Below are 26295 nucleotides of genomic sequence, written 5' to 3'. Positions count from 1 at the left end.
AAGGCGTCTCGATGTGACAAGTTGTGAGCTTGTGAGTGAAAAAAGACTGTGTCAAGTACGTATATTATGTACCTTTTACCAATTATAGAGGGTTTAAGTGGTACCGGATATGCAGATGCGAATAAATGATTATCGTGACTTGTGTGTTTTTTTATCACGATAAACGATAATATCGCTCATCGTCCCATCCCTCTCACACACACACACACACACACACACACACACACACACACACACACACACACACACACACACACACACACACCCCGACTGTACCACAACACATAACAACTGTACCAACCATACCAACACACTGTTTTTTTTCTCTGTACTATAATCTATCTGTACCGTTTCCGTATCCGCTCTAGACGAAAGAAGAAGAAGCGGGTGTGCACAGCGCACTAAATAAATTGAGCCCAATCTGCAGTACCTCTGCCGTACGACGGGATCGCGCGGTGCAAAACAGCAGATCTACAAGCCCACTGTGCGTCTTGGAGGCCACACGTCTTGAGCTTGTAGATCTTCTGTTTTTCTACGACGAAGTTTATTGACCCATAGGTTCATGAAAAAGGAGGCGCGGACGGCACGCCGCGTAGCTAGCTGCCTCCCTGTGGGACTTGACCGTTTTCAGCCTTTTCTTTTTTACCACAGAAGCTTTTTCTTCTCCATCGTTTTCTCTTCAGAGAACTACACTTTGCTATGCTATATTTCACTGGACAACATGGGTAATCGCAGTGTTCTTTTTATATCAGCGAAATAGAGGACTATAGTTAACTGCATTGCTCTGCTGCTGCTGAATACTTTATTATGGTTTCATCGCTTAGACAATAATTATCTGGTTCTTCTTTATTTATTTTTTGCATTGCACCGAATGAGGAGGAGAGCTAGGCTAGTTTTACGATGTCTAAGCTAACGCTAGCTGATGATGTTCATCATTCATTCCATTGGTACCGAATCGACTTTTGATTCAGTGATTGCTTGTTAATAATAATTAATCTGTCAACTGCATTATCAGTGCCGTCGATTTTCACAGGACTTGGATAGTTTTAGTAGTAAATGTCTTTTTTTCATCCCAACACTGCGGATGAATAATAATTTTCCTATAAAAGTCGTGCTGCGGTCCGTATAGCTCACTCGTGGCAGTCAGTGATGACGACTATGTTATTGGTTCAGTGGTTTGCGGGCTCCACCTAGTGGATACTTGGCGAAGTGACAACAAATGCACAGGAATTTGGCTCTGTGATGATGCAGGTACATACAACAGTTTGCAACACCACAGCACACACGTGACTGATGCCAGAACTAGGGCAGGTGTCCATTTCAGATTTGGACAGAGGACAGCAAGGTTCACTCTGAACCCAGGGGTCATCAATATGTCCGTACACGGACAAATGTATCAGTGGCAAAGACTTGGTCTTGTCCGTGGCAAATTCTTTAAGATTTTACTTTTTTACACACCATTAAGATGTTCTTATTTTGATTATAAAACCCAATTACTGAATGTCAAGTCAGAATATGTATATTGTTTGACACCATGGCATATTGGGAGTCCAACTAGTACAATTTTTAAGGACCCCCTTAACTCTGAGAGTGTGCAAATACAGGTCCATTTGGTTCCATTTGTACTCTCTCAGAGTTACAGACCTGGTTTGGTCAAGGCTATCTCTTTATGTGTTTCTGGCAGTATTATTGTCCACTCATTTACTATGTCTGAGGCAAAATTTGAATTTTTACCAAAATGTCCACCACAAACCAACGTGGCAATGACCCCAGCATGGTCCTGTAATAATGGAATTCTTATGGGTGTGATCATGTGGAAATTTGTCTTCAAGCCAATTGAAACTCACAGCCCCAATGTTAAAGGAGTAGTTCACCCCCAAAATGACATTTTTTCTATTGATTACTCATGCCATGAGTTCAATAATATTTTTTGGTTTTAGTCACATTCCTAAGACAAAAATGTGATTCGAGTAAATTTACCACCATTGATTCCGGATGGGGACTCGTTTCGAAACGTGTCCCCATCCGGAACGAATGGGGGTAAATTTATTGTTATCACATTTTAGTCTTAGGAATGCGACAAAAAACTAAAAATATTATTGAACTCTAGTCTCCCTGGCGTGACTAATCAATAGAAAAAAAAGTCATTTTGGGGGTGAACTACGCCTTTAAGCCCAGCTAATTGATTGATAGCTAAGAATAGGAACCAAGTGGGCCCTGACCCAAACTAGCGAAAACAGCAGATCAGAGCTTGTACTTGTAGATCGGCTATTTTCACTACTTCTTAATTATTAATATTTTGTATTCATGGCATTTCTTTGATATGTTTGTTGTTTGTTTGTTTTAAAATGTATTTAAAAATCACACTTGTGTGAACTGAGCGGTGGAGGCTGCGTGTGTGTGCGTGTGCGTGTGCGTGCGTGTGTGTGTGTGTGTGTGCGTGCGCGTGCGTGTGCGCGCGCGTGTGTGTGTATATTTGTGTGTGTGTGAATGTGAGTGTGAGTGTCCCTGGCCTGAACAGCGCCCTCCCTTAACATGTGTGGTCAGAAAATGTATAGCAGGCTACACCACAGGCTACATACAGACAGACACACACACACACATACATACATACACACACGGCCACGCTATGGAGACGGTGTGACCACCGCTCAAAAAAAAGTTTTTTGGAGGGAGGGAAAAATATTTCAAAACATAATATAGGCTATATTTTAATGTAGGAAAAGAAAATGGGATTTGTGACCCATAAAAATTGGTCCGTGAGTCACAAATGGGTCTGGAGGTCTGGACCCACTGTTAGTGAAACAGTGCTGTACTCATGGCTGTACTACAGTGGTTCTCAAAGTGGATTCCAGGGACTCTGTGGGTTGTCTGTAACTCTGAGAGTGTACAAAGGATTTGGTTCCATTTGTAAACTCAGAGTTAAGGGGAGACCTTGGCATTTGAAAGTTTGAGAAACAGTGCTGTACTACTACATATCCCACCATTCATTGCGTCGTGCTTTTTGCGTGAGAGATCAGCTGATGCCGTTGCGTCATTGCGTGGCTGCAGTGCGTTTGGTTGCGGTCTGTTGGCAGAGCGACAGAAGGAAGGCTCGTCTGCGCTCGGGGCTGCTCGGTGTCTGCTGGCAGCAGCCTATCATTATCCCCATCATTTACAACATGCATTGATACAACGAACCAACGAACGGTGCCTTCTTCTTTTTTGCTGGCGAGGATGTGACTGTACTATTATTAGATTGTATCTATTTTTTTGGACGTTGGGGTCGTCCGTGTATGTAGCCTATATATTTTTTTATTCTCAAGGATGGATCATGGACCCGACTCCCAACAGCGTTTATTCATTGCTGCTTGAGTAGCCAGAGAGAGACCATTTGGTTTTTATAATCATCATCTTGTTGTGTGGTCGTTCTCCTGTTCTCTGTGGGATATACACCGGCTCAGGCTGCAATCTGGATCTTAGGAGGAGATTCGAGTTCTTGTATCGGGAGTGGGGGAGTAATATTATGTCAAGGCGAAAACAGACCAACCCCTTCAAAGTTAATTGTAGGTATCATCACAGGTATTGTATATTGCATTTAAAAAAAAAATACTAATTATAACATGGTGATTGGGAGTTTTTGTTTTCCCCACTCGATTGTTTGTTGCAACCATTGCATATGAATGAATGATTTTCATTCTCAAGTCGTCTTTTGGTCGTTTCTATTAGTGCGTTTTGAATGGCATTTTATGTCAAAGGGACATCTCATTATCCAACAATTTTTGTTTTTGGAAATCATCCTATAGCTGTTTTTGCTTTGTTGAGACTGTAAGAAAATGAAGCATATTACTGGACAGTATATCAGTCAGACGTTTATTGTCTTGACAGCTGATAGATGGATGCATGTGACTTTAATCACGTTTCTATTGGTGGACTTCTGAGGTGAAGAGCGCTAACTTGATGTGACATGCATTGCGTGCCGTTGCGGGGTCCCAGTAATGCAGTGGTTCTCAAAGTGGGGTCCGGGGACCCCCAGGAGGCCCTTGAGGGAGTTCCAGGGGGTCCCCACCTAAATGATACTTAGGAACCAAATGGACCCTTGGGTCTGTAACTCAGAGAGTGTACAAATTTGAGTTAAATTAATATTGATTTGACAATAGGCCTATAAATTGAGGTCTCAGAGATAGAGATGCCATTGAATGGGGGTCCGTAGCCTAATGCATGTCAAACTGGGGGTCTTTAAAATGGTTGGGAATCACTGCTAGAGCCGTAAACATCTCCTCTTATGGGGGTCTCTGGCATAGGGGTTCCGCAGGCTAGTAAGTGTCAATTTGAGGGTCCTTCCTTGACATTCAAAAGTTTGAGAAGTTAGAACCACTGTGGTAATGCAAGGTTTTGATTCAGATGATTATGGCAGGTACTGTATGTTGTTCTCTCTCTGTGTCTGCAATCATATTCATAAGAAACGTTCTGGCTTATGTGGGTTTTCCTTCAGCTCTCCTGTCATTCAGACAGACAATCGTTTGTCATGGGATATATCATGCGTTATTTGTGTGCACTTGGATTAATTTATGTCACACATGATCTTGATATGGTCCTGATCAGAAACAGTACATTGCCAGGCCTGTGATCAAAGGGAGAGCAGCTTGAACTTGTTTACTTTGTTGATGTCATCCATTGGAGCTAACATCATCTCAGGTTTGGGCTACACTCCAAACCCAGTAGAGTTGTTGGTAGGGCTGTCACAATTATTACATAATCGTCTAATCGTGATTATTTGACATTATCGTGATTATTTTGTCATAATCGTCATAATCGTGAATGTTGAAAAATGTCCAAAATAGTGGAAATAGCAGATCTACAAGCTCACAACGCGTCGCATCGCGACGCGTTGTGAGCTTGTAGATCGGCTATTTCCACTATCAAAGTTATTTTTTAAGTAGTAAGTTGTCAAATATGTCAGTAATTTCTTTGTATATTTAGGTTATGTGTCATATCTACCATGTACAACTTCAAAGCCTAAAAGCCAAACAGAAATGTAATTATCAACGACAAAAACACAATTAAATCGTTAATCGCCAATTATTTGAGTGACAATTAATCGTCATGTAAAATGTCATATCGTGACAGCCCTAGTTGTTGGAGAGCTGACAGGTGAGACACACGGTTGTAGTGACAAATGACTAAAATACCTGAACTAGATGCACTCTTTTCCTGTAACTGACTTATCAGTTTCATGTTAATTTGTAGATCCTTTTTTAGATGTATTTTTGCAAGAAATCGTTTGTTGTTGCTGTCTAAGCTGTTTATTGCTCCTCCTGACATTGCTGCTGCTATGTCTTCAACATGACTTTACAGTGTCACATCACAAGTTTACAGGTGTAAAGTAGCGTGTGAAATCCTTTAGTGCAAGCTACCCACGAATTGCAGTTACATTTTAAACAAGAATAGGACTAAAAATGTCAAAACGAATATAATAGTGAAACCTGCAGTTTTAATTTATCCATTTGTCACTCTGAAGGCCAGTCCACAGTAGTGCAACTACTTGCAACCATTATCCCCAAATGGCACCAGCGCTGGTCAGTCCAGAGACTCCAGCCCGCTGCAGCGGTCTCTAAAACGGTTTTGTTGCATTGGTGTGGACAGGACTTGAGTGTACAAATGTAACAAGGATTTTTGGTTTTCCTCTGCACTGGCTATCTACATTCGCCGGCACACAGCATGCAGACAGTGTTGAGATGCCTCTCTCAAGCCAGCAGGGAAGATTGTACACTACACAAAAAAACCTACGGAAGTTATCTGTGCTTCAGATCTGCTTTCTAAACATAGATTGTTTAAAGGTGGGGTTTGAAATACATGTTGCAGCCGTGACCTCAGTAATCCCTATGAGCTAATAAGATCAACTGTTGGTGTAACGGTTGTACGTACGTAGTAGGAGCCCAAGACCCTTCGGTTGACCCAGTAAAAGCTAGCACAACAATAACATACCTTACTGTGTGTGCTTCAGGCAAAATACTGCATTCTTAAATTCTACATTTAACTTCTTTGAGAAATCATACCATTGGCTCTAACTGGAGCGTTAACTAAACCATATTTTTCTTTGTAAATGGTCTTTTCTTCAGCTGTGGTATTGATTTAGTTTTACCTGTCTGTCTTGTCTTATCTGGTATGAAATGAATGCACATTGCTGGCCCCACGAGACAGACGGACCAGACAGACAGACTGACAGACCAGACAGGCAAGGAGACAGTCTGACAGGCAGGCTGGCTGACACACACGCACATAATTTGTGTGTGTGTGTGTGTGTGTGTGTGTGTGTGTGTGTGTGTGTGTGTGTGTGTGTGTGTGTGTGTGTGTGTGTGTGTGTGTGTGTGTGTGTGTGTGTGTGTGTGTGTGTGTGTGTGTGTGTGTGTGTGTGTGTGTGTGTGTGTGTGTGTGTGTGTGTGTGTACAAGTTCAAGACAATAAGTCCTGTTTCTTTCTGTACAGTCTTTTCCCACCTACTAGCTATTTGTGATACTAGGTTAGGTTGCCATAGATTAGAACAAACCAACTAGGCAGAATCACAAAAGATCTAGAGCTAATTAGAAATTACTAGGCATGTTTCTAGATTTTGATTGTAAATATGTAGACAAGAGCATGCTTGATGACACAAGAATTTATATTACTACCAGTACCATTACATAAAAATATATAAATATATGTTTTTAAATGAAGACATTGAAGATACATCAGACAGCATTAGTTTGCAGGTTATTTCCCAACATGAGTTTTGAATCAGTGTTTTATTTGCAGCTCTGAAGAACTGTGAGTTTTGTTCACTGGCTATTTTGAAAAAGAAAAACCTCTGGTTTTATTTTGTTTATTTGACTGGTGCGGTGGCCATTCAGGGCGTGGCCATTAAGTAGTAGGCCAGTAGGGCTTGGACCCCAGAAGTGCTGCTTGCAACACTGACACCTTCACCCTTGACTAGAATGGGATCAGTTCACTAAAGCCCCTTTTCCACTGACATGGCCCAACACCACACCACTCCAGTCCACACCGCTCACTTGTGCCAGGTTTTCCACTACAAGGACCTGGGTAGAGTGGTGTGAAAGTGGTACTAAACGTGGTACTAAAAAGTATCCAATCCAGAGTAGGTCTGAGCTAGGCCAAACAGGGCCAAACACTTCATAATGTCACTCACTGACTTTTCATTAAGACCACCAGGATATAGTTGTAATACATGATAGGTTCTATTGTGTTATAATCACTGTTAATCTATTATAGTGTATTATAGTTATCATAGTAATACATTAATACTTTATAGTATATTATAATCACAGTTATAATCCATTATAGTGCATTTATAATTAGGATAGTTGTAATACAAATGTATAATGTATTATAATCACAGTTAACACCTTCTAAGCCACGGGGAGCCCCTTAATGTTAAAACCGTACTATATCGCACATCCCCCCAGGGACTCTCAGCCACGCCGTACATTCCCGGACTTTGTCTTTAAAACCGGAATAAAAGCTTTTGATCCGAAAATCGGCGATCGTCTAACCTTCCCTAGTCACCACTCGTGCATTGATAGCTCATGCAGACCGTGCATGAAGCAGAGGTGACGTCAGCGCCTCTCCTTCTCCAAGGCTACTCCCAGCCATCCGTTTGCTGTCTGCACACTCGAGCTCCTACAGCAGCCATGCTTGGGGCTATGCTAGCGAAACTTTTCAGTTCTGTTCTTCAGTCACACATGGATTGTTTGCGGGGACATTTACGTGAAAGGATCGCGCACGCGAAACGCACGGGGACATCGACGATCGGCCAAAACCCCCATTCTATCCCAACGGAAATCGAGAAAATCATGGTGAGTTACTGAGCTGGGGAAAAAAAAAAAAAAAAAAACAGCGGCGCTGTTCAAGATGGAGGGGCTGCGGGGTCATGTTTATAAACATAATATTATGTCTCAGATCACAATACAATAATAGAAATTTCACGGCTAATCTACCAACCACCATTCTATTTCGGACGGCAAGGTGTTAAAAGGGTCAATTTGTTTCTTGGGGTACTTTTGTGTAATGGTAATACATATAAATGTAATACATGTAAATGTAGATATTTTTATGTGGTGCGGTGTAGTGTGGTGCTAAAGCTGCAGTCGAAAAGGGGCTTTTGTAGGTGACTGATCCGGTTTGGGTCTAGAGCCGATACTGTGTGTGTGTGTGTGTGTGTGTGTGTGTGTGCGTGTGCGTGTGCGCGTGTGTGTACACGGAAGTCGGGCTTCACATGAAAACCACTTTCCACTGCTAACTGTGGAAACTGGTGACTTTAGGTTGCACTCGACACACTGCCCTCCCATGGGTCATCAGCAATACACCTGCCAAGTGTGGAGTTGAGCGGATGAACCGTTCTTGAGATATGTGAAAGACAGACACAGATTCCTTGAATTTATAGATATTCTATGCTCGGTTTATTTTGTCATTTCTGTCAAGTAGTCAAAACGTCACTGACGCATAGCAACTTGGCCTCGCTCGAAGATGCATATCGTTTCTCCAAAACTTACTGTTGCAGCCCAGTGACATTCTGGAATGCTTTTCACTATGGGATTGTCATGTGCCTCCAGCGTAATAGTGTGGTGTTGAGGCCGAGTGAAAAACACAGTATTCAACAGCTCATTTTTATGTGGACTTGTCTCGGAGTAGAGTAGGTTTTGAGTCAAGATGCTGTCTTGATGAAAGATTCTTCCACAGGGAGGGGAGGCATTCTGTACAAAAAAAAAAAAGAAGTGTTGTGCGGCCATCTCCGTTTTCCTGAAATACCAGGCTGTCAATTAGGCAAAGTGAGAAATGATGTGGGAGACTTGGATGATCCAATGTCTTTTCCGCCACCATTCCCATTCTGATGCTCCTCAACGCTACACAGTGTCTGTGCATGGATGGAAGACAGGGGCCCCAGCACTTCCTGGAGATTCAGACAGTGTTGTGTGTGTGTCTGTCTGTCTGTCTGTCGGTGTGTGTGTGTGTGTGTGTGTGTGTGTGTGTGTGTGTGTGTGTGTGTGTGTGTGTGTGTGTGTGTGTGTGTGTGTGTGTGTGTGTGTGTGTGTGTGTGTGTGTGTGTGTGTGTGTGTGTGTGTTTGGAGGGGATGGCCGGGGGGGGTGGGGGGTTGAATTCAACAGGACCCCCATTGCTTGGTGTTTGAGCGGAGTTTTGGCATTCTGTCTTTTGTCTGTTTTGTTTTGCTCCCCCCCTCCCCTCCTCCTCTTCTCCCTCTTGTGTGTCTGTTGGCTGATGAGTTTGTCTCTTTGTCTGGATTCAGTCAGACAGTGCGTCACCTCCTGCCTACAGACACACAGACTCTGAGATAACATCAGAGTGGCAGAGACTGAGGGAGGTGGAGGGGTTGGGTTGGTGGGGGGGGGGGGGGGGGGGGGTGGCGAGGAGAGACAGATGTACAGACAGAGCCTGGCGGTGGGGGGATGGGTATCTCTCACACATCAATCATTGGCTGTGTGCCGTGAAGCCAGCCTGTTGTAGTAGTTCATAGTTCAACACTCCGACCCACTCTACCAATGCTAATGAGTGCCTGGATTACTATGGGAAGAGTGCCCAAACTGTGTTCACAGACCGACTCTCTGCAAGCAGTTAATAGTAGAATGATGGCTGTAGAATGTTGTCGGTGGTGTGCGTTTGAATGAAAAACACAGCTCCCCCAGATTATAGCTCTTCCTCCCTCCATAGGGGTGTGTGTGAGTGTCAGTGTGCGCGTGCGACTGTGAGTGTGTGTACGCTTGTGTGTGTGCGTGTGTGTGTGTGTTTGAGTGAGAGAGAGAGAGAAGACGGTGTGTGCGTTACCTCAGGATTGCAACAGAGGCTGTAATTACTTCTGTCAGTCTCAGGTAACTGAAGTCAGAATGTGTCTCCCATCTCTGATCTCTGTAACTGGAAAGAACGCATGAAGGAGAAACCCTCGCTAGAAGAGGTACTCGTGCCCTGTTTCTATGGCTGTTGGCTGTTAAACTCTAGAGTATGCTGGAGCAGTTTCTATTCACTGTTTATTTGTATTCTGTTACTATGAAAAATTATAATGTTAGCTAACATTTGCTTTGTTTACCTTGTCCTACTGCAGAGATACTGCAGAGTATAGAGAGGATCACTGTGCAAGGGGTTAAATCAACCACATATGGGCTGCTTTGGTATGAGGCATTATCCTCCCCCTCAGAGCTGCTGGTATAGATATAGAAACAATCAGTGCTGCGAACAAGCAGGGAGGACAGAGGGCGAGCCAGGCTGTTCAGTGTGTGGGTGGTGCTGAAAGAGAGGGAGAGAGAGAGAGAGAAGCACACTCTGACTAGCAGGCAGTTAGCTAGTGGAAAGGAGTGCAGGGCTGCTTCCCCCCTGGGACTGCAGCATGCCTGTAGAACGGTGCTGCCATGTATGCATGTATACGTGTGTGAACAGTGGGGGGTTGGGATGTAAATGAAGTCAATCTGTGTGCAAGTACGTCAGAGTGCTCGTCTTTGCCGTTTGCCCGTGAAGCGTATATAAATGACTGTGTAGGATGAGTATATTAAGTATCAAAGCATCCAGGTCAGTGTAGTAGTAATGGATGCTCTTGGCCTTGGACGATATCCCATGAGGTCCTCCTTAAAATGACTAAATGTATTATTTGTATTTAGTCTGTACCGCTCAGGAAATCAGGAAATGGATGATTGTGATTCAGTGCATGCAAATGCTATTCTTAAACATGGCATTTGGATCTGTTGCCCAATTGTTTTTGACTAATTGCGTCTTGACATGATCTACTGTATATTTTCTTTAAATCTTGTAATGTGTGCTACTGCTATCCTAACCTGGTCTCCCTCAAAAAAAGTTTGTTTAAATTAAAGAATTGATCAATGGCAACATTTTATATTGTGGATAACAGGAATTTTCTCATTATATTGCTACAGCTTCTGTTGAGAACCCATGATGTAGGTGAATGCACAAGTGTTAAAAAATTCATAAACTCTTGTGCAATAGCAATAGATGCAGTTTCTATGTTGCTATGGAGATGGAAACGCTCATATGGTGTATCCGACGATCAGATAGAAATGTCTTGTAACTATCTCATTAAAACATTGAAAGATGATGCAATTTCTTATGCACAGGTAAAAGTTTCAGACTGTTTGTTTGTGGAATTTCTCACCAACCAGATTGTGCTTTGGGGGAAATCTTTAATAATATTCAAGCTGGGCAAATTGTCAGCCAGTGGCATTGGACTAGTTATGGTGGTTGAATTCAGTACGTCTGCCGTTGGTGTTTCAAGTTTAAAGACAGAGCTGTCAAAATAGCCTAGCTACAGTATTTTATTTCATTGTTATGTTCCTGTCTTAATTTGAATCATTTTAGCATATTATGATACCGTATATAATTTTGTCTGGCACCGGGACCGGTGTCTGTGCATCTTTGGTAAACATATACAATTTTCACTTACCATATCACAGCTTAGAATTAGATTACCATTTGGTTCAGCAAGGTTCAACTTTATTTGTCAACACTTAGTTTGTGTTTGTGTTTGTGATAGGGCTCTATCCTAGGTCTGCTCCCCTTTTCCCTCCACTCCAAATCTCCTCACCGAAAATAGCAGATTAAAGATTGTCTATTTTTGTCGCTAGGGTTCACGATTTGTGGTAAATTATCATTATCCTGCTTGATCATGGCAGGGTCTTGTCTGACTGTAAAGAAAACTTGAATGGATGGGCTGTCGACATGAAACATATAGTGGGAATGACCCCAAAGAGCTGATTAACTTGGGCTTGAAAAGGTCATGGTCACAATGAAGGTCAAGGTCAAGAATTAGAACAGCTCGGCACATTTTCTGGATGCTGAGAGATGAGATGATCAACGTTTGGGTCCCACAGGTCAAGGGTCAATGTGTTGTGAGGTGAATGTTGGTGCAATCAGGGTTAGGGGTGCAACAATTAATCTAATTCATCAATTCAAATGTGATTATCAAGAATTGTCTATAGGCAAAAAGTTTCAAAAATGAAAATAAATATATAGACAACCCTGACAATAGCAGATTTAAAAGCTTGATCTTGATCTGCTATTTTCTGTATTTTGTGCAGACATCATTGTGCTTTGATCATCGATAGTTGAAGCATAGATAGAATAAGCACTAAGAAGATCATGGATAGTTGAAGCCCTATGTTTCATCAGTAGTTCAATGTTTCAATGTCTCTTCTTCCAGGGCCATTCCACACGTCAGGCATCACAGGCCTTCAGCACACTATTAACATGGACGGCAGAGATGAGTTCACAGAGGGCAGTCAATACCACCAAAGCAACTCCCAGGAATTTGATGATCAGGATAGCATCTCAGGTACTGGAGGGATGAGTGGATGGGTTCAGGGAAGGACTGGATTCCATAGGATGTCCTTGGTTCCTGAGGGGTGTTGGTGAGAGTAAGCCCTGCTCTGTGTTCTGTTGTCCTGTCTGTATTGATAGGGCTGTGTTTGCCTCCATAGAAGACAGTGACAGTGACCTTGACAACAACGGTGACGACTCGTCCTCCAACACCTCGGCCGACGACCACATGACCACCAAGAGACAGCAGTGCCGCCTACACGGAGCGGGAGTCAAGGAGGTTAGAGCACTTGATCTCTTGGCTGGTGCTTAACCATTATTCTTTCAATTACCTTTTCAACTAAATTAAATGAATGCATTTATTTTATTTGCTATATATACATTTTTTATATAGGTATCGAGTAACCACTTATATATATACTGTATATATGAGCGCTATTTATTTAATATTTAGTTGATCCGGTGATCTGCAAAACGAATGAAAATATACGATCTACAAGCTCACAACACTTTAACTATTTTTGACATTTGTCTACTCTTTAATGACATGCCCAAAATGGGGTTCGATTATGAATCGATAATGTTATAAAATTATCTACTATCGCAGTACTTACTTTAGCAAGTAAGTTTGGCCTCAAAGTCATTAGATGATGGGCCAGAACACAATCAAAGGCTACGTTGGAACTTTGACACAGTCTTCTAAAATAATCAATATATTAATTGCTATTTATTGCTATAAAAGTCACTAAAGGAAGATGTCTGCTGCAAACTGATAGAACTGTGTGAAATAGTTAGAAATAGATAGAAATACTAATCATTTTGTGAAGGCCACATCATTGATTGAGGACTTTTAGTTAATTAAAAAGTGGAGGAAAAAGAGAACACCTGGAGACAGACACGTCAGACAGACACACTCCCTTTTGAGCAGAGATAAACTTTCTCTTGCATTGAATAAGATGTCTCTTCTTAGCCATGGAGAGAAACATTATGAAACACATGCCTGTGAAGCACTCCCAACATGGATACAAATATGTTTAAGGTGGGGGTGTTCATTAATTTAAGTGCCTCTCAAACCTTTCAATTAAAAGAATCCAGTTTGTTATGCAAATTTAAGTCACAGAACCCCATAACTCAGAGAGTGTACAATGGAACCATGTAGACCCTACGAGACCATTTGGCTCTAGCCTTGGATCAAGACTATCATAGATGTATGTAGGGTCAGCACTTTATATGTTTTTTCTTTGTACATGTACAGAGAAGTACAGGCTTTTCACACTTATTTCCAGTGACAGCAGGGTGATGGAGACCAAGACAAAAGTCAAAAGCAAAAGTCAGACTCGATAAAATACTAGTCTTGATCCAAGTCTACTTTGGTTCCGTTTGTACATTCTCAGAGTTACAGATCTATTAAGGGTCCATTTAGTTCCAAACTAGAATCTAGCTGGGGACCCCCTGGAAGCCCCTCAAGGACCCTACTTTGAGAATCATTAGCCTATATGTGGGACTGTCATATATTGTAAATTATTGGCTCCGCCAGGCCGAAGGCATGGCAGAGATTATGTTTTGCACCCTGTTTGCCCGGTCGCAGCAAAACTGTGCACGCATATTCCCTGGATAACAGAGCAGAACCTCTGCCCCACATTTTTCAGATTTTCCATATTCCTACTTGACTCCGAGGAGCATTCTTTCTAGTTTACAAAATCATTTGTCAGGCCCACAGGCCTGACACTGTACTATATGGAGTAGGTAGGTAAAGATAAATACTATTGCTATGTACTACAGGTTAAGCTAGATACCAAACATACTTAAACTCAAGGACGCAGCAAACCTGGTTGTGAATGACATGTATGAGTCATTCTACACATTCATTGTCTGTGGCACACAACCAAGTATGAATCAGGCATACGGCATAATGCACCTCCAAACCCCTACCCATTAGCAGAAGGAAATGAGCCAACGCGTTTCTTCTTCTGCGTGACTCTGTGTTAACTCCTGACATCCATTTCCGTGGTACATGGTGTTCTCAGGAGAGCGAGGAAGGCGGAGACCGAAGCCACAGCTTTGTGTGTCCCCTCTGCACCCTGGATTTCAGCACCCCGGAGAAGCTTATCTCTCATGTCTACCAGGTGAGAGCAGTGACCGGCTGGAGGTTGATATTATCCAATAAGTACAGTGGTGGAAGAAGTACCATGACTTTAAGTAAAATACCACAACGTAGAAATACTCTGTTACAAGTAAACGTCGTCATTGTGCAGAATGTCCCATTTCACTTGTAAAAAGATTTGTCAAAATCTTCAGAAATTCAAGCTCACAGTGCCTCATAGTACTGCAACGTGTTTTGAGCCTGTAGATATATTTTGGCTGTAGTTTTGTAACGAAGACAGTATAACACATGGCAATGATGTGTCATTCATGAGTGATTAGTTCATAAGAACGAATCACAAGAATGAATCGTGAACGATTCGTTCATTTCCTTAACTGTTACGTTCACTCTTTCTTTCATACCCCCCGTCCCCTCCCCCTAATAGCCCCCGGCACACAGGACGAGAGGGCGGGTTGTACACACGACGTAATAAAAACGCTCCGCGATAGTGTTTTTCATGGGACGATCGCACTATGAACGGGGAACGTGAATGAATCGTTTGAACGGATCATTACTGTGAACGTGAACGAAATCATTAGTTCACTGAAATGAACGGGATTGCCCACCACTAATGGCAGTTAGAAACGGTTGCTATGCATCCTGTTTTGGGTTTTCTGTGAACTGCAGAATTTGGTGCACATATACAGTAATTCACTTGCCATTGTGTGACTAACACCCATTGTCTGGCAGCTTTGATTGTCCTGCTCTTTTATTTCCACTGCAATTGCCCGTTGTGAGATTAACAAGGTGGAAAATAAGGATGACAGTTTAATTGTTGATCCTGGAGGCGCCATGGTGGTGACATTTTTATTTCGCATAGCACTTTCTCCCAGCATTCTGAGTCTGCGATTATTGTCACATGAAAGTGTTAACCTCTCATTTTACAGCCTACCCTACCCGATACTGGTTGGTATACTTTGAGCAACTCTCCTGTTTCTTTGTCCCTCTTGTCTTGATGTCTTGAACAGCACACTGCTATGATGAGCAGCAGCAAAAGCTACGTGTGCCCAGTGTGTGGGCGAGCCCTGAGTTCGCCAGGCTCCCTTGGACGCCATCTTCTCATCCACTCTGAGGACCGCCTCTCCAACTGTGCAGTCTGTGGCACACACTTCACAGACACTAACAACTTCAACAGGTGTCTGCTTAATTCCAGCCTCTTCCCTGGCTCCGCTTGAAGCTTAAAACTCTATTATGTGCTTTTTCTTTAGGGAATAAAATGTTATTTTGTACAATCTCCATGGTAGAGTATTTTAATACAATATAATAATAACTTATATGATTGGGGTATTGGTATTGCTCTTCTATTGAGATATTTAGATCCTGTGTCAAGGTTGGACTTGACCTTTGACAATCCTGTTTCTGGTTTGACATGAATTGTGACCTCAAGGTCAAAATTATATTTCTCCCTAGAGCAAGCAGGAAGGCTCTATTAGCTCAGTGATAAGTAAGAATTGAGCAAAAGTTGCATAGTGCACTTTTTAACACACTGCTTCCTTTTGAAGTGAGTATTTTTTAATGTTGCTAGTTTCGCTGCGATTACATTTCTGCTGTGTATTAAGTTAACTCATTAAAAGCCAACCCCGCGATGTCGCGGGAAAAGTAATAGAGTATCTATAGTGCCATCCACGCGATGTCGCGGGAAAAGTAATATATTACTGTAACGGCGAGTAAAAATACCTAGTACAATGGCCGACGCTCCGGAGACGAAATCCGCGCTGATTTGTCATCATCACGGCTCCACGAGCACACAATAGTCATCCCATAACATTGAGGTGGACGGCCGATCTCATCTTTAATGTCCATTATCTCAAAACTACACTTTAGAAGCTAGGATGGAGGCAGATGCTCGCTTATTTTACACAGTTATAAAAGCTCCCGGTCGGCCATTACACAACTCCACGTGGACACGCATCGGTTCCGGCGCACGATCCGATGACGTCAGACCGGAAGTACTTCCGGTCTAGACTTCTGGCCTTCAAAATAAGACAGCGGCCGTTAATGGGGCCGGGAGGGGGCACTCTGGACCCCCTAATCCGTTAATGTCCTGGGCTCAGAATGAGTTAAGTTAAATTAAAAGATATCCAATAGCCATCTAAAACCTCTCTGACCAAAGGCAAATCCCAGTACTAACTATTAGTTTGGGTTTTTGAAAATATGGTCACCGTAAATATAGTGGCTGGAATGTTATTTAACACTTCTGTTGCCAACCCCGAGTTTCCCGAGTTTGTATAGGTACCATACCTGTGCCAACCCTGAGTTTCCCGAGTTTGGGCCGTTTTTGAAAAAAAAAAGGCCCAAAGAAATGTGACCTCCAGAAATGTAATAGGCATGATCGAGATCGCGAAATTGCATGTTTAACCCCCATACCAACCCATTCTTTCAAACATGGCAGCCATGTTTGTTTACATCTGAAGAAAACATAATGGCTGCTATATCATGAATGCCTGAACGGATTTCCAAGCGGATTATTTTGTTTGAAAGCTGTGAACAGCGTGCACACACGTGGTGCATGATCTAGGCATGGGCGTGCACGATCCGTGCACTATGAATTACATGAAAGTCTATGGGGCTGTTAAGTATGACATCATTTTGTAGGCAGAGGAGAATTTCTGCTCCCAGTTTCCGTGAATCTTTTTACTATTTTTACTATTTACACATTTTTCTTCTCTTTGTTGTTGAAAGGAAAGTGTTAGAATTATACTTTAGTCGTTATTTTTGTCTCGGATCTGTTGAAATAGCGAGGGACAGAAAATGCTCTGGGGGCAGAGTTCTCCTCTGCCTACAAAATGATGTCACGACTTGACCTTCAAAGAGATTTAATTGATTGCAACTTAAGTGTTAAATGGCAACCTGCTCCATAACTTCCATAGTTCCTGTGTGTCGCATTGAAGATGGTGTCACTATGACAACCAGCTACAGTGAGCTGCTAGCGTGCAGTGAGAAAGCAGCTTAACACTAAGGGTGCAACAGTTAATTGAATCGATTTGATCGATTATAAAAAGTAATAATTGATTAGTAATCGATCCCTGTTTTGGGCGTGTCATTATAGGTGAAAAGTTAGGGGGGAAAAAAATATATATACACACATGAAAATAGCCAATTTACAAATAGCGAATCTACAAGCTCCCAGCTGTAGCTTCTGAATCTGTGATGATTTTCCCCAGTATTGGCTGACTCAAAGCAACAAAGTGTAACGTGATGTTTAAGCGATTCAGTGATTTGTTGGTTTATTATTGATTCATTTAATCAGCATATATAATATCACTGTCCTTTTACACAGGGACAAACTCAAAGAAGTCCTCAACCCATGCAGCATGGACTGTAACAGTGGAAGGGACAACTTCTCAAACAGCCCCATGACAAACCCAGGCCCTGGCCATCGCTCAATACAAGGACCAGGCCCCAGCGCAAACCCCAACCCATGTCAAAGTGTGCGCTCAGGCCAAGGACCAGCCCCCAACGCATGTCAGGGGCCTCGGTCATGCCATGGACAGGGTCCTAACCCCTGTCAAGCCCCTCAATCGTGCCAAGGACCAGGGCCAAGTCCCAGCTCAAACTCCTGTCAAGGCCCTCGCACGTGCCAAGGACCCAGCCCCATCTCCAGTCAGTGCCACGGCCCCAGGTCATGTCACGGCCAAAACCCAGGATCCGGGCCATGCTCGGGCCCTGGACAGTGTAGCTCTGACCAAGGCCCGTCATTCCCGTCCTTGCCAGACAGTCTCCTGACTGGAGGCTCATCGCTTCCTTCTATTCCTGATAGTCTCAGCTCCTCCTCTGCGGGCCTGCCTTCTCTACCAGACCTCCTCAGCCCCATGCCGGTGTATCCTGCCGGGGTACTGCTGGTATGCAACAGCTGCGTGGCTTACCAGCAGCTCATGGACGCCCAGTCGCCCATGCGGAAATGGGCCCTGCGACGGAAGAACGAGCCGATAGAGGCACGCATTCATCGCCTGGAGCGTGAGCGCACCGCCAAGAAATCCAAGCGGGCGTGCGAGTCAGAGGAGGAGCGGGAAATTAGGAGGTTGCGGGACCGCGAGGCCAAACGGATGCAGAGGTTGCAGGAGAGCGAGGAGCAGAGGGCACGCAGGCTACAGCGAGACAGGGAGGCCATGCGCATGAAGCGGGCCAATGAAACCCCCGACAAGAGGCAGGCCAGGCTGATCCGCGAGAGGGAGGCCAAGAGGATCAAACGCAGACTGGAGAAGATTGACCCGTCTTTGAGGACACAGATAGAACACGATCCTGCCGCCATGGCCGCCCTCACGGCAGACATGAGTCTCTTTCAGTTCCCTTGCCCGATGCCTGTCCCCTCTATTGACAATGGCTTGTTCATGAAGCTTCCCTAGTCCCAGCAGGCCACTGGGGGGCAATGTTTTGAGTTATGGCAGTGTTCAATGACTTCACACTCCACTATCAGGTTGCCATGGTCAACAGCGAACCTTTCCCAGCTGGTTTACCTGTAGATTTTCTCTGTCTGACACAACTTGTCACACAAACTGCTTTGTTAAATACAAACAAAACATTAATTTATTACAGTTTAGAAGAACTTTTCCCACAGGGTTTAGAATGTTTTTGTTTTTCCAGTATGGATCATATAAAGAAGCATGTTGTAAAGAGATTTATCTGTTCATAACGTGGGCTAGCAGATTTAAACACAGGTAGGAGCAGTTACATAGAGGAGGAGATCTTTTTGCACATGGACCTTCAAGTGGTGGGAGGAGGGACTTGTAGCAACAACCCTCGGCCATCTGTTATGCCAGTGGTTCTCAAAGTTACAGGGCCCTAACTCTGAGAGTGTGAAAATGTGTTCGCTTTCAGAGTTGTGGGGGGTCCTTGAAATAAAAAACAAGTTGGAGAACCACTGTGTTCCACTCTGCCAGCCCAGCAGTTTGGGTGTACTGGTAGCTACACCTTCCTTCAGTCTGCCAACGTGAGTCCCTGGGAAGCTTCTATTCACCCAGACAACTACCTCACTCGGGGGCCACAGTCGTGTCCTCTGTCCTGTGGCCTACTGCGTTTCCAACTCCAGGCTTCCAAAGCTCTATAAACTCTACACTACTTCTGAAGATGCAGGTTGTTTTCCCACAGTTTTTTGTTTTGTTTTTTGTTTGCATAATATCTATCAGGCACTTAATAGGACAAAAACATTCACAGGAACATTTGAGATGTGTTCAATGTGTCAATGTCACAGACTTTTGCTTAAAGTCATACGGTGTAACCATAGTTATTATTATATATCTAGAGGTGGACAGCCCCGCCCCCCACCAATTGCTCACAAGCACATGAAGATATTTTGGAACACACCATAACACACCATAAGCTGTATTGATTAAAAATGTAAATGCATCAACTACATACATTAACCCAGATACACACCAAAATAATTAAAATAAATAGTGTTTGTAATGTGTAGAGCAAAAAAACACATTTATGTGGAATGGTTATTGTGAAAAATATGCCGGTGAAAGATAAGTTTAATTGAAAAGGTTACATAGTATGGCGTTAATAACATTTTCATTATTTGGCTACATTGTGAATATCTTTGTCCTATTCTTTTCTTTTTCTTTTTTTTAAGTGTGTGACATTCCCTCATAATACATACTGCCTCTCATAATGTATCTTTGCCAACATCTGAATCTATGGTTATTCTCCTTTTTTCCACTGCTACACTCCATAAGCTTTGCCAAATGATTAATAATGTCATTATTATATTTTGTTTGTTGTTGCAGAGCATCTTCATGGCTCATGAAAACCCCAGTCTGTGCTGCTGTTACTGTACTGTACAATACGTTAGTTACCTCTTGTATATTTGGGACTCAAACAGTGGTGGACAAAGTTGGCTATTCTGATCAAATATTACTCCACTACAAATGCAAGTAGCTCTGTCAAATGTGTACTTGAGTTGAAGTACTGGAGTTCAAAAGTACAAATTACAAAGTACATTTTGTTTTGATATCAGTGAAATGTCTAAAAATATCAATAATAGTGAAAATAGCAGAGCTACAACAAGCTTTCAACGTGTTGCATCATTTGGCTTTTTTCACCATTTTTGAAATAGGGCTTAAGTGATTAATTCATAATATACCTTTTACCTTCCTAGAAACGTATTTGAATTTGAAATGCAGTCGATTGATCATAATCATAAGCATCCACAAATGTACTTTACTCAAGTAAAGTACAGATACTGAAAAAAGTACTCAAGAACATGTAGCCTCTTGTCCACCACTGGACTCAACACATTAGGGGATATTGTATTAGGAAATGCTCCATTAAGTTTTAAGACTTTTGAATATTTCCTTTGTTCATAAGAGTCATTGGTTGACTCCTTCCCCTGAAGTAATTTTTTACTCAATATATCAGAACACAAGACATAAATATGTTGTTACACAGATAAATAAACACATCCCCTTTAGGCAATCCGTGTAATAAAAGCATCCTCATTGCTCTGTAATGATTGTTCAACTCCAGTAGACTGCAACTGTATAAACTGCAGTACCTAATTATTCCACTTAACTTGTGGATAAACTTTATGATTCAGTTATGTATTTATCAACTGAATTACCTAAATATATTAAAATATTTGTATGTCAGGGATTATTGTGTGGTTTTAAATCCTCACATCCCTGCTTTACATTGTTTATAATTTTCTATCTTATCTCTCTGTTGATTAGCACTGAGGCAAAATACAACTGTAAAGCCCTACATACGTGAGGAGAGAGGTTCCCTTACACTATACCCTGTTGACCTCATTCCAACACATATTTATGCAATATGATGTGAATATATTTTTCTTGTGGAAATTATTTTATTTTGTTTAATGGTATAAAATTGTTTAAATCAGATGTTATGTTAATCTGCTCTTTTTTTCTCCTTGTGTAATTTCTTACCTGTAAGGTTACCTCCAATGTTTCACAACTTTAACTTCTCCTGATGCAAATATCTGCAGTGACAAGTTACCGGTTTCAGACATATTCCACAAGAAAAGTGGTTCTGAAAGTGGGGTCCAGGCAGGGACCCTCAGGATTTCGTGAAATAGACCCTTACAGGTTGTGAGTGTACAAATGTACAAAATGGAATCAAATGGAACCTTACTGGTCCATTTTGTTCTATTTGGTATGTTCTCAGAGTTAAGGAGGTTCCTTGAAATTAAAATGTTTGAGAACCACTGCACGAGAATATTAGCGACAGAAACTCCCAACTGGTTCAGTTTGAGTCACTCTTAGACAAGATCTTAATCAGGAAGCTATTTTCTATGGCATTTAATTAACCACTGAAAGATGATATACAAGCAACACTGTGTGAGCTTGTAGATTGGCTGTTTTGAGATTGTTTGAAAATATATATATTTTTGAAAATATTTAAAATGTTTTTAATATTTTCACCTGTGATGTGCCCATAGGTATGTCCATTGTCCAGTTTAAATTGGTTAATTTGCTCTAATATCTTTCTTAGCAACAAATAACATTGATATTTCCCCCAAGTCTTGTCTAGGAGTGGCTCAAACCTCTATGCAACAGGGGTGTATTTATTCCAGGCGAAATTAAGACACTTTCCACTGAAACTATGCAGAACAAGATTTAAATTTAAAATAACAGACTTCATTGTATAGAGCTTAGTTACTCAGGCAATATAACTCAGTGAGGGCTCAGGCCCTAGATACAGCACCCTGATTGATAAATATCATTTATAGACCTCCATTCATATCATTTGCCTAGATGTATTGAGGTTGGAGTGCCGTGCCGTGAAACGTATTTCACAGGTTATGGATTTGTTTCAGATATGGTTCTTCTCAGAACCTAATTCTGGCCCTGCACAGGAGGTGGTACTAACCCAGAACATATACTTTCAAAAACGCCTCTAAAATAGCGATAATAGCACATCCACAAGCTTGAAGATCAGCCATTTTTGCTTTTTTATGAGGTTTTACAAAAATATATGACATTATGTTCTGGGCTACCCTTCATAGTCGAAAAGAGCCTATAGATACTGCATTTTTCTTCTGGATATCAACCTTGATCACGCACATTGTGACAGGGTCTCCCTGCTGCCCTTGTCATGGCACACTAATGGCAGATCAAGTGGTCAGGTATACAAGTCAATTCTATCTTTGGTTCATCACCTACTTCTCTGTCTATGAATACCGAGTATTCTCAGATGTTAATTTTTGATTTGGTGCTGATGTGGCCATTGTCAACTGTTTTGTCCTAAAGTGGAAGAAAAACGTTGGGTCTTTGTTATGGCAAACTATTTCAACTGCAGTACTTTTGACAATTGTCATTTCAAGCAGTACTTTCAGAATGAATTAAGTAAGCACTGCATGTTGTGAAACTGCATTTGTCCTAGAATGGTTCAATATGAGCTTGTGTTCTACTGTTAGTTTATGCCTGCCTGTTTTTATTCAATTTAAGCAAAAGAAAAGGATCTTTTCATATGTTGTCAAAACTTTGGCCTTTTACCAAGTCTATCAGGATTTTCTCTCTATGTCCATGTTTACAAAATAAATCTTTCTGAAAAAGGCCAAAATGAATGAGTTAAATAGAGATGGAAATGATACCATTTATGCTAGCTCTGTTGTCATGTGCATACTTAATGGGTGGTATTTTGGGGAGGCCACTCTTACTATATTAACAGATGTACAGATCATAATAAAACCTGGAATAGAATGTGGAAAATAAACATTGACTTTATTATAATGTACAAGTATCCATCTCTTCCCTTCTCACCCCATGTTCATGACAGACACAAGCAGAGGTGGAAGTGCTCAGATTTACATAAATAAAAGTAGCAATAGGCCTATCCCAATTAAAGAAATATTGTAAAAGTCCTGTATTAACAAACGTACTTGCATAAAAGTGCATTATTGGCGTTAGAAAATACTCACAGTACCAAAGTAAAAGTACTGATTTTTCAAAACCTCAAACTTAAAAAAATATAATAGCAATCTACTGCCTCACGTCACCACAATCTGACAAGCTTGCAGATCAATTTTCATAGTTATGTAGTTAATGTTTTGTAATCTAAATATACAAAGAAACTAGTGAGTGAAATAATTTCAGAGGTGTAAAAATGTGTCTCTGAGATGTAGTGGAGTATAAGTATAAAGTATTGGGAAAATTAAAATACTCAAGTAAAAGAACCTAGAATTCGTAGTGTAGTAAAGTACAGTACTTGAATCAATTACTTTCCACCACTGGACACAAGTCTGCAGGACTTGAGATGGCAAACACCTGAAATGTGAAGGCTTATGCCTAATGCCTAATTTAAGTTCTGTGATCCGAAGTATAAATTATGCACGGTTTCTCCCAAACTGTTTGGCTCGAGACCCAAAAGAAATAAAAATGTCTCAAACTTACGAACAAAAAGAAAATCATTAATCACATAAGCCAGTCTAGAAGATTGGTGTAATGTAGCGCACCAGAAATATGTTTATTTGATAGAAGTGAGGCATCTCACTATAGACAGGTCTTTTTTAAACACATCTTTAGTCGAGTAGAGGAGATATTCTATGACCCCAAAACATATGAAACTTTCTCAAACTCACCCAAGAAACACACATCACATGAGTAGGATAATAGTTTATATAGATATATATTATATTGTGTTTACTTAACAAACATGATAAATGCAATGTCTCCAAGAAGTTAGCTGTAACAATAAAAATACAATATCTTTGTGTCCTTAAGTACATAGAATTAAAACAGCAAAACAAAAACAAAACAGCCCTAAAGTAGTTCACAGAGAGGTACAAATATACAGTACAAATCTATTTCATTGAAAAAGGGTACAAATAAAAACGCAACAAAATATAGTTATTAATGCTTTGTTAAGTTCAGGTAGGTGTGGGGTATTCTAAGGGAGCACTTTGGGTAGACAACTCTAAGGCTTCTGATAAAGAATCAATACATATTGGTACGGCCATACAATATTAAAACTCACTATACAAAGTCCATACAACCTGGATTATACTTGTGGATTGAATGTTACATACACATCATTGCATATATTTTGCAGATTTAGGCGTAAAAAAAGATGCTTATTTTTTTGTTTTGTTTTTTTAAACTACCGGTAGTTACACGTCACATAAAAAGCAGTGTCACCTAGTGCCAAAAGTACAATGTCAAATCTGAAAATACACAAGGACTTGAATAAAAAATAAAATAAAATGAAACCGTTATCATTCTCCTGATTTACTTAGGCATCAGCAATACCTAAACTGTCCTGAATTTACCGTAGATATACAACAGTAGACTAAAACCAAACCAGGGAGTTTTTAATTTACAGTGGTGGACAAAGTACTCAGCCCAGTCCTTGAGTCAAAGTATAGATACTCCTGGTCAAATAATTACTCCACTACACGTGAAAGTTTCTCAGTCAAATTTGTAGACTACTTGAGTTAAAGTACTGGCGTACTTGCTTTTAAAAGATACTCGACTATTCAAAAGTACAAATTACAAAGTACATTAACTTTTTAATACCAATGCATTGCAATGCATCGAAATTTAGACATCTTCCGCCCAAAACAAATCATATTTTGCAGAAATATTCAACAACAGATCTATAAGCTTACCACAAGTGCATTGTGACGTGTTGTGAGCTTATAGATCGGCTATTTTCACTATTATTGAAATAGGGCTTAAGTCGTTATTCGTACTTTTTCCCTTCCAAAATGTAGTAGTCAAAAATAGAATATTTGTCTTTGAAATGTAGCGGAGTGAAAGTCATACGTATCCACAAATAGAAATGCTCAGGTACAGTACTCAAGTAAATGTACCAAGTTATACTGTCCACCACTGTCCATTTATGCAGGTATTATAATGGCTGTTTCCGTTGTCATAAGAAACAACACATATTAACCAACAAGTAGTCACTGAGAGCCCACCATTTTCTCCATTATACCAAAATGGAACCATCACTTTTGTTATCCAGAGTAGAGCGAGGGCCAGAAGTGATTCTCAAACGTTTTCATTTTCAACGACCCCCAACATACTATGCATTGGGCCACGGAACCCCCGTAAATCTGAGTGGAACCAATTTCGTTATACTTGTATACTCTCAGAGTTACCAATCATTTAGCTGGGGACACCCTGTAGCGCCTCAAGGACTCCTGGGGGGTCCCCAGACCCCAATTTGAGAACCACCGATTTAGACCATCAAAATGTCATGCACAGTATCTCACCTCAAGGGGAAAAAGAGTACTCATGCTGTCCACTCATGTTAATAACAGAAGCAGTGTGTGTGTGTTACGGGACAATCCCTCTATTGCCGACACTCCTGACATCAATGTGTTAAAAGTGCATTGAAGAGCGTTCATTCACTTTAGGCGGCGACACAAGATTTCTACGTTTGGAAAATAAAAGTCTTTCTGTTCTGTAAACAGAAATGGTCAAGAAATATACATGTATAATGTCAGCCAAAATGTGTACTCAAGGGATAAAACAAAAAAGTAATCCCCCAAATTGATCAGAAGCATTATTCCATTAACACGTACAGAGCAGATCTTAAGGCAATATTGACAAGCATCAAAATAGCTAACTATACAAAAAGAAAAAAAGAACCTCAATATCTACAAAAACATGCACACAGCCTTTACTTCCCCCCCATGATTTTGTGTGCTTTACATTTTGGAACTCTTCAATTTACCAACAGTTCATTTTAAAACACTGTAAAAGAGGGCAATTAATTAGTGCAATTACTTACAACAAAGGATTTCAGTAAGCGAACGAAACAAGGGAGTTCAGACATCTTGACTTATGAGTAGAGCTATGCTGCTAAACGCAACATGTCCTTCTCAAAATTAGAGAGGCGGCTCATTGTAGCATAGAATGGTCTTGCAGAGAGAATTA

At 41.3% G+C, this 26295-nt stretch overlaps 1 protein-coding gene across 2 annotated transcripts; it reads left to right on the top strand.

Moving 5' to 3' along the window:
* The first annotated feature begins 690 nt into the window (after nt 1-690).
* znf821 (zinc finger protein 821) lies at nt 691-23093 on the top strand. 2 transcript variants are annotated; one of them, XM_080729313.1, is made up of 6 exons: nt 691-725; nt 12194-12325; nt 12471-12589; nt 14337-14435; nt 15421-15587; nt 17733-23093. In XM_080729313.1, exons 1-6 carry the CDS (start codon nt 722-724, stop codon nt 18796-18798), a joined length of 1587 nt encoding a protein of 528 aa, XP_080585439.1. In that variant the 5' UTR covers nt 691-721; the 3' UTR covers nt 18799-23093. The 2 variants fall into 2 exon arrangements, with proteins under 2 accessions (XP_080585439.1, XP_080585438.1); XM_080729312.1 differs by lacking the exon at nt 691-725 and having other exon boundaries at nt 12098-12325.
* Nucleotides 23094-26295: the final 3202 nt, after the last annotated feature.

The sequence above is a fragment of the Nannobrachium achirus genome, assembly GCF_963921795.1.
Source record: "Nannobrachium achirus genome assembly, chromosome: 7".
Classification (NCBI taxonomy): Eukaryota; Metazoa; Chordata; class Actinopteri; order Myctophiformes; family Myctophidae; genus Nannobrachium; species Nannobrachium achirus.
The sequence above is the reverse complement of the archived record's forward strand: the minus strand, read 5'-3'. Positions and strand labels throughout refer to the sequence as shown.

Coding starts and splice junctions, on each gene's coding strand:
- znf821 (XM_080729312.1), top strand. CDS start 12,178: ATGTCTCTTCTTCCAGGGCCATTCCACACGTCAGGCATCACAGGCCTT. Junction 12,326..12,470: donor TGATCAGGATAGCATCTCAG/GTACTGGAGGGA, acceptor TTGCCTCCATAG/AAGACAGTGACAGTGACCTT. Junction 12,590..14,336: donor ACGGAGCGGGAGTCAAGGAG/GTTAGAGCACTT, acceptor TGGTGTTCTCAG/GAGAGCGAGGAAGGCGGAGA.